Raw genomic sequence first — 18647 nt, forward strand, 5'->3', positions numbered from 1 at the left:
TATTTATTTATTTATTTTACGTCAAAGCTGTTTTATATTTTTGGAAGGGTTGTGTTTCCTCTTTGAGAGGTGACCTATATCCTGACCGCTGTAGGGGGTTTATTTTGATGCTCCGGGAAGTTCAGTTGGAGCTGTGCGGAGCTGGGAGGGGATAACATCTTGAACGCTGTCGACTGGCTTAGGAAAAGCGAAGCCTACCCACAAAAACATTCGGTGGAAGTAGTCGGGTGTCTGTCTGTGTTTGTCTCTGTGTGTGTGTCTCTGTGTGTGTGTGACTTTTATAAAGCCGGCCTATTTTTGTCGGCAGCGTGTGTCTTTGTGCAGGTCTCATCTTTGTTATGCCCTTGCAGCTCCTACGGGCTGTCGCGATATCGGCAGGGCAGCCAGGTGTCTTCCATCAATGGGAGCTTCTGAGTAGCCCCAAATCTGGGGACTTCCTTCTTCCTGTGTTCCACAAGCCAGGGACAGCAAGGACGGGCAGCACGGTGGGTCCCAGCAGAGCACCCCCAGAAGAGTCCCGCGGCTGGACGGAATTGAGCTGTGCGAGCTCGAAAGGAGAGTGGGCACTTCAGGCTGGCTGGCAGGGTATCTTTCTCCCACGGCTTCCATGGAGTAATGAGGACAAGGTGGGATGAGGAAGATGAAGTCACTCTTGGAGTGTTCAGGGGGTTGAAGAGTCAGCACAGACACAAAATCTTGGGCTTTAGATGCCATCCCGGAAAGTCTAAAAGTTGAGAAACTCTTATCAGACCCTTGAAAAGTCCGAGCGACCTGAAAAAGCAGAACCTGTGTGGGGAGAGGGGATTCTCAGCACTCGCACTTTACCCTTCGCCGGGTCCCGGCTCCCTACGGGATGCTGCCAAAAGCCAGAGTTCTGCATGAACAGCGTGGGAGGAGAAGGTGGTGCTTCTTCTCCCACCTGCTGTAGCCGATTCCCCGTGGGAAAACATTTTATCAAAGGCTAATAGGTTCTGCTCCTCGGCTGACTTCTCTCCCGAGCTTTCTCTTCTGATCTTCTTTCTCTTCTGATCTTTCTCCCCATTCTTGGTCACTGAACAAACCCGGACAGGACAGTTGTGTAGCGGGGAGAAAAGAAAAGGTGGTCCCCTGCTGATTCCCCATCACCACCTTCATGTAGGTGTCCTAACCCAGACTGAGTTCCGCCCCCCCACGATACCTAGGCACTGCTGAAGGATTTCCCGAAGTATCCTGGTGGGAAGCCAGCTAAATCCAAACAGTGATAACCCAAGCAACCTCCCGCAAAACGCTACGAGAGATCCCCGCTCTCTGTTGCGAGCGTGTCTAGGGGTAGGGCTGTGCTTTTCTCAAACAGAGGCAGGCCCCTGCATTTAGGCTGAATGTCCTTGTCTATCCTTGAGACAGGAGGTGTCTCAGCCCCTGGGATGCCAAGATCATCTGCCCTTTGCCTCGGGAGAGACCAAGCTTTTAACAGAAGCTGGGAAGAAAGTTCCCGATGGCAGCCTTCAAGGAGCCGTCTATAAAAAGAGTCAAGAAGAATAAAAAAGGGAGAGGCGCTAAAAAGAAAAGCGGAAAAACCTCTCCAAACATCGGGATCGCACGGCTACTGCCAGAGGTCCTGAGAAGTCAAGAGGTCCCGGGAGCAGCACAAAGGACGGGGCAAGACGGCTGCGAGTCAAGTCCCTTCCCATCCCATCACATCTCATCCCGGCCCGTCTGTTCTGCTCCCCCCAACCCCGCCGCTGCGGGGCTGTCACCTATCTCTGGGCCACCAGGGCCGGTGCCAGTCGCGCTGGTGCTGCCGCTGCTTCTCCGCGGCTCCTCCACCTCGTTCCCCTCATGCGGAAAAGCGTTCGATGTCAGCCGCTGCAGATGGGGATCTAAACCCAGGCAAGCCTGTAACTGACAGCGGGAGGAAAATCCTTCGGGGCTTAAGGAAAGGCACTTTTACAATACTGGAGAGATTTGTTTAAGTTTCAGTCTCGAGTTTAATTGAAAAAACGCTTCTCATCTGCAGGACCTCAGAGGGGAGGAAAGAGCCTGGAGCGCGTAGTTAAGAAAAAAAAAAAAAAAGGCAGGAAAAGAACAAAAAGAAGGGGGGGGGGGGAGGGGGAAATAAAAAGAACTTCAAGATAACAGTAAACATTTATCTTTCATATCTGTCTTCCATTTTCTTAACTGGTTTAGTCTGAGTTGTTCCGTTTAACAGAGCAGAGGGGACCGTGTTCTGAACACGAAACTGAAACCGCAATAATGAAGAGATTTCCTAGAATAAGAACGATGATTACAGAGCAACATCTGAGTAACCAAATCTGCCAAAAAGTTTAATTTCCGTGTACTCCGGTAAAACAAACCAGTTGTGCTCCAGAGTTGAGATCGGCTCAGAAATAGATACACAGACCAAAATAAACATCGCTACCAAACGGCAAATGTGCTTCGGCTAAACCAGGGTATCCCCAAACCTCCTCAGGACCATGTCTTGGGGACGACATGATGTTCTGTTTCAAACCAGCCCGTGATGCACAAAACCATGTCTCTGACAGGTAGAAGGCGTCCCACGCAGTGTGCTGCCCACGATTGTCGTAACTGGGTTTGTGTCAAATCGCGATCGAAACAGCATTCAGCTGCCCTGCCTGGCTTCGCTTCTCTGACCGCCCCTGTCTTGCACGGCAGAGAAAGCAACGATATCTCCGTATATCGTGACATCCGTGGGGGGAGTAAATGCCTCCCCCCGCCCTCGACCGATTATCAAAACGAATTGTCTGAGACGGGGACAGGTTAGGGAGATTTTGAAGTAATTTATTCTTCTTCTTGTCCTCACCTCTCTTTAGAGCGTTTAGCTGGCAGAAATCACTCGGACATGTCGCCAAAAGGTGACATTTAGAGACAGGTCCCGACGCGGAAGGAGAAAAGGGAGGCTTGCCAGCCGATCTAGGGCAAGGAAGGATATTAACAGATGAAAACACGGATATTTTAACCAAGCTGTTTGGATTGGGTCGTTACAGGGAGATCGGGAATCGTACATCGGCCTCCCAGCAGGAAAAAATAAAATTAAGAAGGAAGATAGAGAGGTAGATAGACAGATAGGTAAGTAAGTAGGTAGGTAGGTAGATAGATTTTTATTATTGTTGTTTAAATTTTGCTTGCGATGGGAACAAATCAAACCGATGCCTCGGGAGAGGTAAACGTGCTCCATCGATGGGCAACTATTTCATTATTATTTTTTTTTTCTATTACAACTGTGTAGTAAACACCGGGGGCTCGGCAGTGTTTTCCTTAGCTGATCCTCAGATACAATCGAGCCCTTTTCGGACACATTCCCATGTATGTAGCAGTGGTGATCTGGAGGAAGCTGTCGACGCCTGTTCAGTTAATTTAGGTTTTCTTTGTCTAATTACTGTGGAGCTTAGGGAAAAGGAGCCGGGCTCAGGGCAGTAAACTGACACTTGGGCTCTGTGTGTGGTATCCAGGCAGAGTTTGATGGAAAAAGCCTGCTTCCACTCAACTGCAGGTCACTGTCTGGGACCACCCCTCACCCTCCACCCCCTCCCTGCCCCTACCCACCAGCGAGCTCCCAGCACGAAGCTACGCTGGAAACAGACGGACACACAGACACACACACAGAGCGCTACAGGCACGCTGACACGGCGTCCATCCCCACTCTCGCCTCCATCCCATCCCCTGTCTCCGATCCTGCATCCCTGTCTCTCGTCCTGCCGCTGTTCTCTCGGCTCCGGGTTGATCCTAGAGCCTCCTCCATCATCATCTGGGAGCAGGCCTGTGCCTCTGCGTGTCCCTTTCCTCTCTTGGCCAACACGGGTGACCACTCCCCACCAACGCTGCCTGAACGGCAGAAGGATGAAGGGAGGGCGCATCCCTGGTCCTGGGGCTCGACCCCTGTTGCCTCATAAAATTAATTGTATGTAATAGTAGACTGAGGCCATGGAAAGGGGTAGCAAGGAGGCGTGAGGAGCAGCAGGTACTGATGCCCGGGGCTTCCTCGGGTGAGCGACCACTGCATCCAGCAGTATCCGTGCCCGTGTGCTTCCAAGAGAAGCAGAGGAGATTAGGGCTGGAAGCCGCTGCCATCTGCCCCCGGGGCCGTGCCGGAGAGTAACGGCAAACTGGTGCCTTAGGGGTGGGGAGGAGTCCCGGGGAAGCGGTAACCAATGTCGCTGAGGGACCAGCGGCGGGGAGCGAGCTGGGGATGGTGCTGCAGCGGCCCCTGCCCAAATGATGGGTGGGCAGAGACCGGCTGGAAAGAGGCTGGTCTCTCTCTTCCTCCCCCTCACTCCCCTCTCCCTCTATCTTTGCTGATTTCTGGGCTAGATTCAGGGGGGTCTGAGAGGAAAGAAGCGGGGGAGCGTTGAAGAAAAAGCAAGATCGGAGAAACTGATAGGAGGTCGCGCTGTGCCTTTTACGTAAGAAAAAAAGTATATATGAAAGAGTAACAGTGCGGAAGAGATTGGAAGTGGGGGGAAGGCTCTTGCGCTTCCTCCCCTTGCTGGATTAGGCAGCAGGATGGTCCCCAGGTGGGCGGCAGAGGAGGAAGCAGAGCGGCGCTGAGCGGGGAGGGCGGGAGCCGGGGCTGGGGCCGGTCCATCCCTTCCCAGTGCCTGGCTGCGGCGGAAAGCAGAGGAGCCATTGCGCAAGGGACCGCGGGGAGGGATGCGCAGGGCGCTGCCGCCCGCCCCGCCACGCTGAGGAGGTGCCCGGAGGACAGCAGCAGCTTCCACAGCCTCCCCCACCACCATCTCCCAACTACCACCAGCTTTAACCCTGCAGGGCACCCCCCCGCTCCGGTACCCACCACGCCCGGCTGCCCCCCTCCCCTTCCCCTTCCCTCACAGCCTCACCCCACCCTGCCCCATTCCCCTCCCTTCTCCAGATGACCACCGAGAGCGGCCAGCAGCGGCTGGAGCCCCCCGTCCCTCTCCGCTCCTGCAGCCCGGCTCCCGGAGCTCTCCAGATGAGCCGGCCGCCTTCCTCCGCCCTGGAGACCTCCACCTCCTCTTCCTCCACCTCCACCTCCTCCTCCTCTTCCTCGGCGGCGGCGGCATCCTCAAAGAGCAAGAAGGCCAGCTCGGGGCTGCGGAGGCCGGAGAAGCCCCCTTACTCCTACATCGCCCTCATCGTCATGGCCATCCAGAGCTCGCCTTCCAAGCGCCTGACCCTCAGCGAGATCTACCAGTTCCTGCAGGCCCGCTTCCCCTTCTTCCGTGGCTCCTACCAAGGCTGGAAGAACTCGGTGCGCCATAACCTCTCCCTCAACGAGTGCTTCATCAAGCTGCCCAAGGGCTTGGGCCGCCCGGGCAAGGGCCACTACTGGACCATCGACCCTGCCAGCGAGTTCATGTTCGAGGAAGGTTCCTTCCGACGGCGGCCCCGTGGCTTCAGGAGGAAATGCCAGGCGCTGAAGCCCATGTACCGTATGATGAACGGGCTGGGCTTCGGAGCTTCCATCCTCCCGCAGGGCTTCGACTTCCAGGCCCCCCCCGCCTCCCTCGCCTGCCATTCTAATGGCTACAACCTCGACATGATGCCCAACGCCATGGCCAGCGGCTACGAGGGACTCAGCGGCGGCCACCATGTCCCCCATATGTCGCCCAACCCCGGCTCGACCTACATGGCCAGCTGCCCGGTGACTGCCAATGGGGACTACGGCCCCGACAGCAGCAGCAGCCCCGTGCCCTCCTCGCCGGCCATGGCGAGCGCTATCGAGTGCCACTCGCCCTACACGAGCCCTTCGGCTCACTGGACAGCCTCGGGGGCCTCTCCCTATATAAAGCAGCAGGGTCTTCCCGCCGCCAACGCTGCATCCTCGGGCATCCACTCCAGCGTGCCCTCCTACTCCCTGGAGCAGGGATATCTGCACCAGAGCCCCCGCGATGACCTCTCAGGTAGGAGCCCTGGGGCGGAGGGGAGAGTGGAGCCTCAGAGTTCTTCATCCGGCAGTAAAGGTTTGCTTTGGGGGCGCCCCGACCTCCACAGCGTAGGAAAAAGAGAGGCATTGTCTGCGAGAGGGAGGAAAACACGCGTGGGTTGGAGATGTTTGGTTTCGGGGAGGGGGGGGGAATGTACGGCTGCGAGCATCCCTCCTTCTTGCTCAGCCGCAAAGAGAGCTTCAAGAAAACCCGGCTCTGTCCCAGCTCCATCCCACCTCGCACATTCCCCCCAACCCCGGTGGCGACGATATGTGCGGGGCAAACTCCGTCGCCCCGGGCTGTGGTTTCGCTCATAGCAGCCGCCCCAGCAAACCACGACCCGCGGGGAGTAATTAAAAAAAAAAGAAAAAAAAAGAAAAAAAGAAAAGAAAAGAAAAAAAAAAAAAGCGTGTTAAAAATTATCCTTTAAGCACTGAGAAGGGAAAAAAAACTAAACCAAAACCTCAAAAAAACCCACCACCCCGAAATATACCCGCCCCCTACCCGCTTATCTCGAAAAATACGGCAAGAGATTAAAGCGGATCCAGCGTAGCTCTGCAAGCGGGGGCAAAGAGTTTTCTGGTCTCTGCCTGACGCCCCTCCACCCCCCTCTCTACCCTGCCCGGTGGTTACAGACAATGTCTGCTCAGAAAATCCCAGCACAAAAATGGGTAAAAGATGTTGGGCTCTTACGGGGAAATTTTCCAAATAGCCCTTTTAAACGCGGGTCCCGGAGGTTAAGCAAACAAAGACAGTCTGGGCTGGACCACACCGAAGAGGATTTTAGCCTGACTTAACCCCTGTGAGAGCGGGGTCTTGTTCAATTTTATGGGCATTTCAACAAGTTACAAATACAGGCGACCCTCAGCCCTGAGTGTCCCCCCTCCCGCCCCCTCTTCGGGAGCCTGTCAATCACTTCCCCTTCCTTCTGCGAGCCCCTCAGCCTGCCCTGGCCTTCCCCAGGCAGGGCGAGCGGTAAGGGAAACCGCTTCGCAATCACCCCAAAAGGGATGTGGAGTATCAGAAGAGAGCAAGTGGCTCAAGTTTTTCTCCCGTAAAGAAAAAAGCGCTCCCAGCTCTCGATGATGCCCGGGGAGCGGGGTTTGAGTGTTTTGCGGTTCAGGAGGCTTCCCCGTACCCACATTTATTTGGAGCAAGAAGACGGCCGGCTGACAGGGACGCCGGCCGCTGAAATACGTACCTTTACCGTTAGGAAGTTCTTTGGGTTTATTTCTGCTGTTACTGGGATTGTTTGTTTGTTTCTTTATTTCTTTTCTTTTTCATTTTTTTTTTAAACTCTGTTAGTTTCTCTTCTTGCGACCCCGCGGAGCCCACGAGTGGGGCGAGAATGGGGCTGACCAGAGAGTGGAGCTGGGCGGCGGTTGCCCCCCTCCTCCTGCCAGACCCCGAGCTGGGAAAGAGCACTCCTGGGAAGATAGATGTTCATTTCAGAGCAGCCCGAGAGCAACTCTGCAGAAACAAAAAGCGGAGGAAGAGAAAGAGAGGAAGGGTCCTTATTTCCCCGAAGCCTCCATTACGATTCCCGAGGCTGGGGCTGTTTAAATATGAATTGCTCTTGTTCAAATACGAACCGACACACAGAGACCGATGGATGCTTTCTTCATGCCAAGGATGAACTCCCTTTCCAGCAGCTCAGGTTTAATGCCTCCGCTTTGCAAACAGGCGTTTCTCCGCTGATTTTATGCAGTTTCAGGATCTGGGGCCCGGAATCCATCCCCTTTCTACATAAATCAAACCTAAGACCTTTAATTTTTTTGCTTGGATCTTACCTTCAATCGTGTGCTCTGTAAAACCTCCGTGCACACGTAGGGTGAAAGAATACGGGGAAAACGGATCCCAGCTCCTTCATTGGAAATTATTCCAGCAATAATCTCTCTTTTTCTGTCCCAGACAAGCAGCAGCAAGTTAATGTTGCTTTTCTCTTAGTTAAACGCAAATGAAATTAATTCCCAGTCGCTGTTGTTCAGTTAATAATCCTCCACTCGTGACAGCTACAGGGCAGATTTAAACCCTTCGATTTGCATCAAACTCGGGAATAAGAGAGGAGGGGAAAAATTGGAAACAGGAGGCCGAGTTCTACTAAAAGGATTTTGAAGCTCGGGGACGTGTGTGGGGAGGGTGGGGGGTGGTGTGGATTTTTTTCGCACGCTGTTAAATCCTGTTAAATGATTGAATCAGGATTGTAATAAAATGCCCCGGTTTATGGTGAGCATACCAGCGGGGTTATTAGAGAGCCGAGGAAATCCAGCGAAATAATCACTTTTATAAAGAGAGAGCTCTGCGGGGTGAAGGAGGGGACAGTGTCGGGGGAGCAGGCTGTGCCGCCGCGGGAAATTGGGGAAGAATCCTTTTTTTTCCCTTTATTTTTATCATTTATTTATTTATTTTTAGTTGCATTCTCCTGGTCTTTCTTTTGCTGCTTTTCTTCCTCCCTCCACACATTCCACCCCCTATTTTTTTTCTTCATTTTAACCCCCCCCCCCCCTTTATTTTTTATTTTATTTGCATCCCCCCGGTGTTTATTTTTCTTTTATTCCTTTTATTTATTTTTTTCCTTTAAAATTTTCCTTCTTTTTTTGTTTTTTTTTCCCTTCCCTTTTTCTTTTTCCTGTTTCCCCTCCCCTGTCCTCGGTCAGCTTTGACATGATCCTGCTAGTCCAGTTTGACATCCCCACGCCAACCCAAATCCCTCTGCAGCTCTACCCAACGAGCCCTGCTCAGGCAATTCTCTCCCAGACCGATCCAGTCGAAATCCTGACAGACTTAAAGATCCCAGCATTGATCTCTTACGGAGAGGGCTGGGGCAGAGCAATCTCCCGGCTGTGGAAAATGAAGGGAATTACGATGTGGGAAACGAAAACGAGAATTCATACTGTCGTTTTAATGTCGGTGCCACGGTGCTCTTTGCTTGTTAGTGATGATGGACCATAGGATGTGCTCAGTCTGTGTCTTAGAACACAAGTAGTCTCAAATGCACATGCAAATACACGTGTACAATACCCACACACAAACTGTTCGTGGGTGGAACTCAACCTACAGCCATGCAAGTTAAAAGCAAAATCCACTCAGGAGCGGGATAGGGAGGGGGAAGAGGGAGGAAAGATAGGAATCGGGTTCAAAGGGCCATCCATAAAAACACACGAGTGTCATCGTCCCGTCGTAGACACAAACCCCTTCCTCTAGCCCACACGGAGGGCTGCCCGAGCCCTACACGATAATAAATTCTCAGGGAGAGGGCCAGGAAGAGAGGCAAGCGGTCGTCCCTGCCTGTGTGCCCACAGAGATATTGTCTCACCCAAGATGCTGATACGCGTGCATCGGTGGCCAACAACCGCCGGCGGCCTGCCCCTCCTCAGGGGTGCGTAACTCATAACCCTCCCACCAAACGGACACGGGGGCTTGTAATAGCACGAGTGGCACCCCCGAGCCCACCCGCGGGAGATGCCCGAGTTCACTTCGGGGGATTCATGTCCCCTCCTCAAAAACAATGGGATCTGGGATGATGTGACCCGGGATGATGGGACCCCAGGGTAGGTTTTGCAGGGGAACCCAGTCAGGTTTCAACCCCAGGAAGCCCTCGTTCCGTTTTCAAGAAACCCAGACAGCATCTCCCCAACCTTTCAAGGGGGACCCGAATCCGGTGGGAGGGAACAGAGCAGCATGCCAGCCCTGATGTAGGCAGCCTCCCCTTTCCACGGGTGAGGGAGAAAGGGCTGCTCCCCCCACTCCTCGAACAGAGCTACCCGGCTTCTGAGCAGCTCTTGTCTGCTTCTCTTGCAGTGGGATTGCCTCGCTACCAGCATCACCCATCCCCGGTGTGTGACAGGAAAGATTTTGTCCTCAATTTTAACGGCATTTCCTCGTTTCACCCGTCCGCTGGTGGATCTTACTACCACCATCACCACCATCAAAGCGTCTGTCAGGACATCAAGCCCTGCGTGATGTGAAGGCAAGCGTTCCAGCAGAGACACTCAGATGGCATCGAGCAGAGCCGAGCTATAGACGGACTCACGCAGGTTAAGTAGGATGTGCACTCTGGTAGCGTTGGTAGTACACCAGTCACTTAGCAAAGTCACCCGAGGAAGCCGAGTTTGCGATCCTTTTCCACTCCCTGAAGGACACCAAGGAGCTGATAGAACGCTCCAAAGCTCCTGCTGAGAGCAATACGCCTTATGTGATGTGTTGGGTTAGGTGGAATCTCAGTGTCCTCACGCCAAATCTGACCACCTTAATCGCAAATCACCTTTCTGTCAGCTAAAGAAACGAGCTTTAAGAAAGGGGACGATTCGAGGTAATTTTATACGAGAAAACATCTTTAAATAGGAAACATCTCCCACCTCAGCATCTGCGAGGACCCTTCTTTCGCTGCTGCCTCGGCGGGAATTTTGTTTTCTTCCCCCATGGACGCTGTGTGTGCACCTCAACACCGGCCGATCGATCTTATTAAACCAGTATTGTTTAGCCCTGTCCTGTAAAGACTCCATGAAAAAATCCAGGGTTTTTCCCCAGTGATGCCACAATTCAGCTTCTGGAGGGGAGGGGGGTGGGAGGGGAAGGGGGGGGGGGGGAGTGTTTTTACCAAAGTCGTTTTTCTACCACAGTATTTTTAAAGGAGTTATTTTAAATAAACCTCGTGTATACTCACACACTATTGCTTTACAAGGAGAATATATTTGCACTTATGTATACTTTTAACGGTTTGCCAAAATATTTTGATGTACAAATTTTTTTTTTTTTTTCCAATAAAATGTACATAAACAACGATGCACTGGACAGGAGCTTCTTTTCCTTAGGCTCCTTCTGAGAAAACTCTTCCACCTCGGCATCCCAGATCGTTAGAGGTGCAACTTCAAACCCTCCAGCCGCTGGAGTGGCTGACCCAAGGGGGTCAGCACCATGGCCGCTCCTGCTGCTTCCCATCACTGCTGGATAGGCTTGAAGTAACGCGAGCAGCATAGTCCTCGTTGTCCCCGTGTCCCTGTGTCCCCAAGTCCCTGTATCCCCAAGTCCCTGTATCCCCATCCCTTCTGCCCACCCAGCCCCACCTCGTCCCTCTGTGTCCAGACAGGGCTGGGGGGGTAGGGGGTAGGGGTTCTTGTTCAAGGAGGGGTTCGTGTGTCGTGTCCCCCCTACCCCGCCCCGTGAAAGGCATATTGTGAATAAACAGTGAGAGGGATCCCCGATAGAACCGCGGCTTGGTAAGGGCTGAGGGGAGGTAGCGAGAACAGCACTGACGGTGAACGGGGAGGGAGGGGAGGAGAAAGAAAAGAAAAAGAAAAAGAAAAAACAAACCCAGAAACAAAAGGAAAGGAAATTCTAAAAGAGCCCCCAAACTCTCGCAGGCAACACATCCCCGTCCCCACGATGCCACCATGCCCTGCGGAGGATGCGCGGTCACGGATCGGAGTTGGACGTCGGGGTCAGCTCCCCGCCGCCCCCCGTGCAGCCTATTCCGTCCCATCCCAGAGAGCGGGCAGAAGCACTCCTGTACCCCGGGGAGCCGGGGTAAATCCCCACGCCTGCCAATTCCGGCCCCGTGTTCCAGAGTTGAAACCCGACAGAGATTCAACAAACCCGTGTGTGCATGTGTATATGCAAATGCTTGCATGCACACAGACACATCAAATTGTGTATATAAAGGCATGTATACACATACACACATCAAATTAAATGCATGCTCTCATACATGCACATAGGCACTTCAAAAATTTATATACAGCTGCATGTATGCACACAGGCGTACAAAATTATATCTATAAATACGTACATCCACCTCAAATGAGATCTATGCAATTATTATATATCGAGATAAAATCCTTCATCTTTTCCAGCACGTATTTCTCCCCAAACATGCCCTTTACTTCCCTGAGCTTCTCAGGGCCTGTGATAAATTATATAGTCAGCCCCGGAGTTTGCTCCGACCACAGTGCTGTGTTTACATTCCTTCCGAGGCAAGCCTGCATGGTCGTAATTTATATCCTAAACACTCCAACGTAACTTGTTTACACAGGAATGACAGGACCTCAAGGAGGAAAAACCTACCCGTGGCCTCCGCCTCCTCCGAGCGGGGCTCCGGTGCCCTCCAGCGGTCCCAGAACCAGCGCACCACAATTCTTTTTCCCTGCCTTCTGAATTCCATTATATCCCAGAAAATGAGAGCAGTGCTCACACTGGATGCTCTCCTAAGAAAGGGGAAGGATTTGCTCCAGCATGCTTCAGCTTGGGACTTCTGTGTTTCCCCATAATGATTTCAGGATATTCTTATTTAAGAGACTGAGTCCTTTCTCCCCCACCCCCCCCCCCCCTTTTCTCTTTTTCATTTCTCCTTAAAAATCTCCAAACAAAAGAGGTTTTGGAAACAGAGCTCTTCAGACATCCCTGTCTTTCTGGGTACTGTCAAGCACAATGAACCCAGCTTTTTTCTTCTGAATTTAAGGGTGAGTAATAAATGATAGAGAAAGGGGGGTGGGGGGTGGGGTGGAGAGGGAAATGCAGCCAGATTTTAACATTAATTCGACCTGATTTTGTTTTGATGTTTCATTTTCCTACAGTACCTACCACCCCTGGGATTCAGCTCTTGTTTAGTCTAAAGGACTCCAAGGGCCACAGAGCCAGTGAGAGTCCAGACCAAGAGCTCTGCCACCATGAAGACAAGGTGTTTTAGCTGTTAAATGGTCTTTGGATCTTTTTACATCCTTTAGCAGTCACTGGACATGCTTAATGTTTTGGAAAAAGAAATGATGTGTCAGACACGCAGCACACTGAGGCTTCTAATCATGGCAGCAGGGATGCGGAACTCATCACCAAGACTCCTGGAGACCTACAGCATCAGGGAAAGGTGAAATTCTTGGTGTTCAAACCAGGGATTTGGATGTGTGCATTTAGTCTGGGCATCATGAAAGAGCCCAGAAGGGCATACCCAAATCTGAGCATGCGTTTGCTGGTTACCCTGTAGGGAAAGCTATAGTTACTATGCTGAAATTAGTAACTCTACCAAATCTGGTGTTTAACCATGTCCCTCAGAACCACATCTTGGCATATTTTAAATGCCTCTAGGGATGGGGATTTTACCACTTCCTTGAGTGAGCCTGTTCCAGCATTTAAGAATTCTCTCAGTGAAGAACTTTCTTCTAAATACCCAACCTAAATTTCCTCTGGTATAACTTGAGGCCAATTCCTCTTGTCTTATCACTTATTAGTAGAAAGAAAAGACCTACCCACCCACCAGCAACCTCCTTTCAGGGGCTTGTAGAGAGAGACAAGGTCTCCCTTCAGCCTCCTTTACTTCAGTTCTCTCAGTCACTCCTCATAAGACCTCTTCTCCAGACCCTTCACTAGCTTCATTGCTCTTCTCTGGACTTGCTCCAGCACCGTATGTCCATAACTGCTCTCTATGTGGGTCATGTAATGCCCAAACAATGTTTGTTTGTTTTTTCCTGTTGTCTTTAGTAGTGCTGTAGTGCAAGGAGCACCCAAGGCCAGCCACACTGAGTCTGAAAACATGGTCATCACCTACTTTCATCCTTGGGCTTCAGCCCACACAATTTCTCTGTCCTCAGAGGTGAGGACAATGGAGGATGGGAGCAGTTAGATTCTAGGTACAATTCTGGTCTGTCCCCATGAAGAGTGTGTGTATCCAAAATCCACTTTAGTTTTTCCCAACCACATCAGTTGGTCTACCTCAACAGTAACCCAGACCTTGCCTTGTTGATATCACAGTATCACAGTATCACTTAGGTTGGAAAGGACCTCGAGGATCATCGAGTCCAGCCTATCAACACAGATATCTTTAACTGGCCATAAATACAAGCAAGCTACAACTACATCACAACTAGCTGATCATCTAGCCTAATGATGCAGCTCATATTTGGTGAGGCAAGCTGGCTGAGCCAAGACTAATCCAAACATTTCCATTATTAGAGCACCCAAGCTGGAGTTTCCAGAGGAAGGGAATGAAATCAGGCTGGAGCTCCTCAAAGACTTTGTCTGTGATCTGCTGCAATCACATATGTGTGTATACAGATATATTTTTTCCCCTCCCCCCCATTCTCTGGTTTCATCACAGTCTCATTGCCTCAGTGGAGGGATTTTTCTTGTGAGGGTGTTTATGTTATAAGGAAGAAAAACCCACTCAACCACTCCAAAGCTGGGATCATTGGGACAATCAATTTAACATTGGTGAAATTAGCCAAATGAGGAGATATGCTGCATGGGATGTTGGGTTTCTAGCTGGTAGGTGACCAAAGCATTCTTTAAACCAGGCAGTTTATTAATCCCATTAAATCCTCTTCCACATTATTCCATTAAGACCCACCTCAGGTTAATATCTGGCTGCTTTTTGGCTCATCTGGCAGAGTACTTTTAGCCCACACACTATTTGCACTTCAATGTGAGTGCTTTTGCCTCTTTCAGGGTCAGAGAGAAGTAACTAGAACTCAACCAACCAACCAGGCAACCAAAAAAACCAAACAAAAAGAAAAGAAGTTTTTTACTCAGTAACAATAAGGCTGATTTTACTGAACTGGAAAGACTTGCTCATAACACATGTGTGAGGTAATATTTGAATAAGCTGCTCAATGACATGCCAGGTATGGCATTCTCCTGGTTTGGCTGGGATGGAATTCTAGGGCCAGCCACAATCTTCAGGCTGTTAGCAGTTTGGAATAAGCCAGGACAGTGACCCAAGCTGGATATAGGTGCATCCCAGTTCAGAAACACCACTCTCAGTATAAAGGGGGAAGTTTGCTGAGGATGGAGAGTCTCCTACTTGGGCTTTTCTTCCTTGGTCTCCTCCTGACCCTGTTCCCCTTCTCCTGCTCACAGTGATGCTTTCTCTTTTATCATGACCACTGTATGTTCACTGGGGTGAGTATAAATTTACATAGTTTATATTTGCATTGATGTTACTTTGGCTGTTTCATTAAATCCATTTTCATTTCCTGCACCTGGGTTGTGGCAATCTCAAGCACAAAAGCGGGCTGGGTAGAGAATGGATAGAGAGCAGTTCTGAGAAGAACTTGGGGGTGCTTGGGGGATGAGAAGCTCAATATGAGCCAGCAATGTGTGCTCACAGCCCAGAAGCCAGCTGTCTCTTGCATTCCTAGCAGCATAGGCAGCAGGGGGATGGAGTGGATTCTGTTCCCCTGTTCCACTCTGCTGAGACCCCACCTGCAGCAATGGGTCCAGCTTTGGAGGCCCCAACACAAGAAAATCATGGACCTGTATGAGTGGGTCCAGAGGAGGACCACAAAGATGATCCAAGGGCTGAAGCAGCTCTCCTATGAAGACAAGCTGAGAGAGTTTGGGTTTTTCAGACTGAAGAAGAGAAGGGTTCAGGGATACTTTAGAGCAGCCTTCCAATATTCAAAGAGGGTCTGCAGGACAGCTGGATAGGGACTTTTTACAGGGTCACGTAGTGACAGTGTGAGGGGCAATGGCTTCAAACTGGAAGAGGCTTAGTTTAGATTAGACATTAGGGAGAAATTCTTTACCATGGAGGTTGAGATGCATTGGAACAGGTTGCCCAGAGTTGTGAAAGCTCCACGCCTGGAACTGTTCTAAGCCAGGCTGGATGGGGCCTTGATCAACCTATGGTAGTAGGAGGTGTCCCTGCCCATAGCAGGGGGTTGGAGCTAGATGATCTTTAAGGTCTCTTCCAACCCAAATCATTCTATGATTTTACAGTTTCACCCCACAGGTGAATCTCCTTTTCATGATTCCCTTTTCTGCTGAGGAAGGGTCACTGGGTGACAGAAAATCTGTTGTAGTTTAGCTTTGGATATGGGCTAAGCATAGACACTCATATAGGTCCTGAGGGAGAAAGGTGATGTTCCTACTATGATTTAAATATACCTGAGCGTGTGAGCACTCCCATTAAAACCAGTGGGGGGTCTGCAGAAGCTGAGGGTTAAAAGCACTTCACTGAAGAAGGGTAGTGTGACTAGAAATAAATATGCCAGGTTCCTCCTCTGTGCTGCAACTGAGCCCTGTGTAAGGACTGGAGTAGAATATACCTGACTCATATACAGGATGGAAATTAATTCAAAACATACTCCAGCTCTGCACAGAGATGGATTTTACAGAACCTGCTGGCATTAATCTGCATGAAATACTGCTTCAGCTAATAAGAACACCCGGGCTTTATTTATATATTGAGCCATTTGATAGATACAAATGAAGAAAGAGGTAAATAGAAGCCAACATATTTTTGACTAAAAGCCCAGAGGTTCTCTCAGAGTTCAGTGATCTTTGTGTCTAGATTATAAAGAATTCAGAGCAGCTTCATGTGACTTGCCAACTACTGAATAGAGCTCCAAAGCATCTGTAATATTAAACAACTTCAAGCCTCCTTTTTTATGCTTGTTTTCATCCAGCAGTGATTTATAGAAGCCTGTTGGCTTCTCCATTGGTCATTCTTATAAAGAAATGTGCTGGGAGGAGGTTTGAACATTTGTTGGGACTCCACTACCAAACTGCAGCTGGAATTAGAGGCATTTTACCAGTGGCTTTGGATTGATTTCTGAGATTATGGGGAAACGTTAACTACGTTGTCAGTTATTTCAACCGTGGCAAAGCATCACCAGGTAGTTTGAGGTTTTGGGGGTGATTCAAAGAGACTGGGCTGCTTTGAAGGAACTGATAAAGAACACAGAGTCCTTGGACTCGATCCCCCACTGCTAACATTTTCCCTGCAGTGGGGTTGCAACCCATTAATTCCCACTGTCCAAATATAGGGAGCATTAGTTTAAATTAGAAGTTTTATAACTGGTTTAGCTGAGCTACTGAAATCCTTTATGTACACAATCTTATCTCATTTTCAGGGATCCTCTTTGGGTTGGTTTATACCTGTCTTGATTAACATACACCAAATGCATTTTGCTTGATGAAAAATCACTGGGTTTTAATTTTGCATTGGTTTGAACTGGTTTAAAGTTACTCTCTGGGGCTGGGTCTCATGCACGGCAGTTTTCCGATACGATGAAAGGTGTGATTTAGTTCAAGCTGCATCACTGATGTTTATGGACACTCCATCACTGTAATCCCTCATTTATACACATACAGCTGTAAGCTATGGCAGTACAACCAGCTTTAAAGTAGAATCAGCTCCCCAAAGCTGATTGAAACTAAACAGGGCAATGTCTCGGTCCAGACAATCCTCGCGTTAAAAAGCTAGGTGCAACTTTTCCCTCTGAGATGGCTGAGTGTTAGAACCTGGACCTAAAACATGATCAGACTGGAAAGTCCTGGACAATTCTGCTTGTGGAATAAAGGCTTTAAAATCAGGACCTGGACTTTCTCGCACTGATGTGTGGTTTTTTCCATCTTGAGGCTTCCCCGCCTGACCACTGGTGGCTTGCAGATCATTTGCTGATGGCTTGGAAACAGCTGGTTGCAGGACAGGGCTTCTCATCTTCGGTGGTGGAGAGACTATCAACATTTGGAAGGAGAAAGATGCAGTGAAGAGTCATCAGCATGAGTCACTCCTTTTGAAACAGAAAGAATATAATGCTTTCCGTATTAAACCTGCTAAACACAGCGATGTCTCCAGCCTCTACCATGTCTCCTATGGCACATGGCCTTTCAGTGCTGGTAGTGCTAGATGGTTGCTTGGCTGTTAATGGAGGGAAAGCAGAGCTGCTCACTAGAAAGGACAAGGAGCACCAAGAAATCACTGAAGGAAGAGTACTTTTGTCCCAGGTGACATAGAGCTGTGATAAGGAGAGTTCAGATACTGAGGGGCAACATGGATGACTTCAGGTTGAGGTAATGATTGACAAAGGAAATTCAAGAACAGGGATAATTTCTGCAGCCATCACGGAAAGCTCCACTATGTTACTATGAAAAGAAGAATAGGGTCCCTCAAAAACAGACATGAAGTTCTGCTTCTCATATCATGCACATACCATGCTTTCAGAAGTGAGTGGTTCCTCTCACTGCAGCACATCCCTTTTCCCTCCTGAGGCAGAAGCAGAGCTGTGATGCAGTGATTCAGAAGCTCCCATGCTGAGTTGGAAACTGGGACACTGAAATACATTAATATATTGGTTTTGCTCAGTGCAAGACAGAAAGGAGAAGAGGTGAGGAAAAAAGCAATAGCTCAAGAGAAGTGACCTCCAGCAAACAAACAGAGGCTTGTCCCAGGACCGCAGAGGAGCAGGGGGTAGGAGGAATCTGGCTTGGCTCCCTTTTGGAAGTGTCCAAAGTAGTTTGAACAAGCACAACCGGGATGCAGGACTCTGCCAAGTTACTCAGCAGGCTCAGAGGCTCTGTCAAGAGAGCAGCAGGAGCTGTTTAGGGAAACCTATCTGAGACGCAGGCATGTGTGAAGCATCCCAGCCTTACTCAGGCTCCCAGGAGTATGGAGAGATGTGCAGAGCTGGGAGCTTTTCAAAAGCATTATGTCTTTCATGAAAAGTAACCAGCAGATTGGGTTTCAGAAAATTGATTTATCTCTGGACCTCAGAGTTGCAGGCTCCCCTGAAGATGGCCAGTGCCCAAGCTTGGGCACAGCAGTGGTCACTGTTGTCACTGCAGACTCCAGCCAGCAAAGCTTGGTCTTCCACACAAGGAAGGAAAGGACCTCAGCTCTGTGCCTGCCCTTAACAAGACCACAACGAGGATAAAGGTGGAGCTCATCTGGAGCAGATGATGCTTGGTGTCAGCATACAATGTAACAGCGGTGAATAACCAGGAAGGTGGTGACAACAGCAAGAGTCTAATCTG

General features: G+C 50.0%; 1 protein-coding gene across 1 annotated transcript; it reads left to right on the forward strand.

The window, feature by feature from the left end:
• Positions 1–4246: 4246 nt before the first annotated feature.
• FOXF2 (forkhead box F2) lies at positions 4247–10454 on the forward strand. The gene is made up of 3 exons (XM_068163035.1): positions 4247–4400; positions 4868–5879; positions 9705–10454. The coding sequence occupies exons 2-3, from the start codon at positions 4868–4870 to the stop codon at positions 9869–9871; spliced, it is 1179 nt and encodes a 392-aa protein (XP_068019136.1). The 5' UTR covers positions 4247–4400; the 3' UTR covers positions 9872–10454.
• The last annotated feature ends 8193 nt before the right edge of the window (positions 10455–18647 follow it).

The sequence above is a fragment of the Melanerpes formicivorus genome, unplaced genomic scaffold (genome assembly GCF_026170545.1).
Source record: "Melanerpes formicivorus ecotype bairdi unplaced genomic scaffold, bMelFor1.0.p_v2 SCAF_69, whole genome shotgun sequence".
NCBI classification, from domain to species: Eukaryota; Metazoa; Chordata; class Aves; order Piciformes; family Picidae; genus Melanerpes; species Melanerpes formicivorus.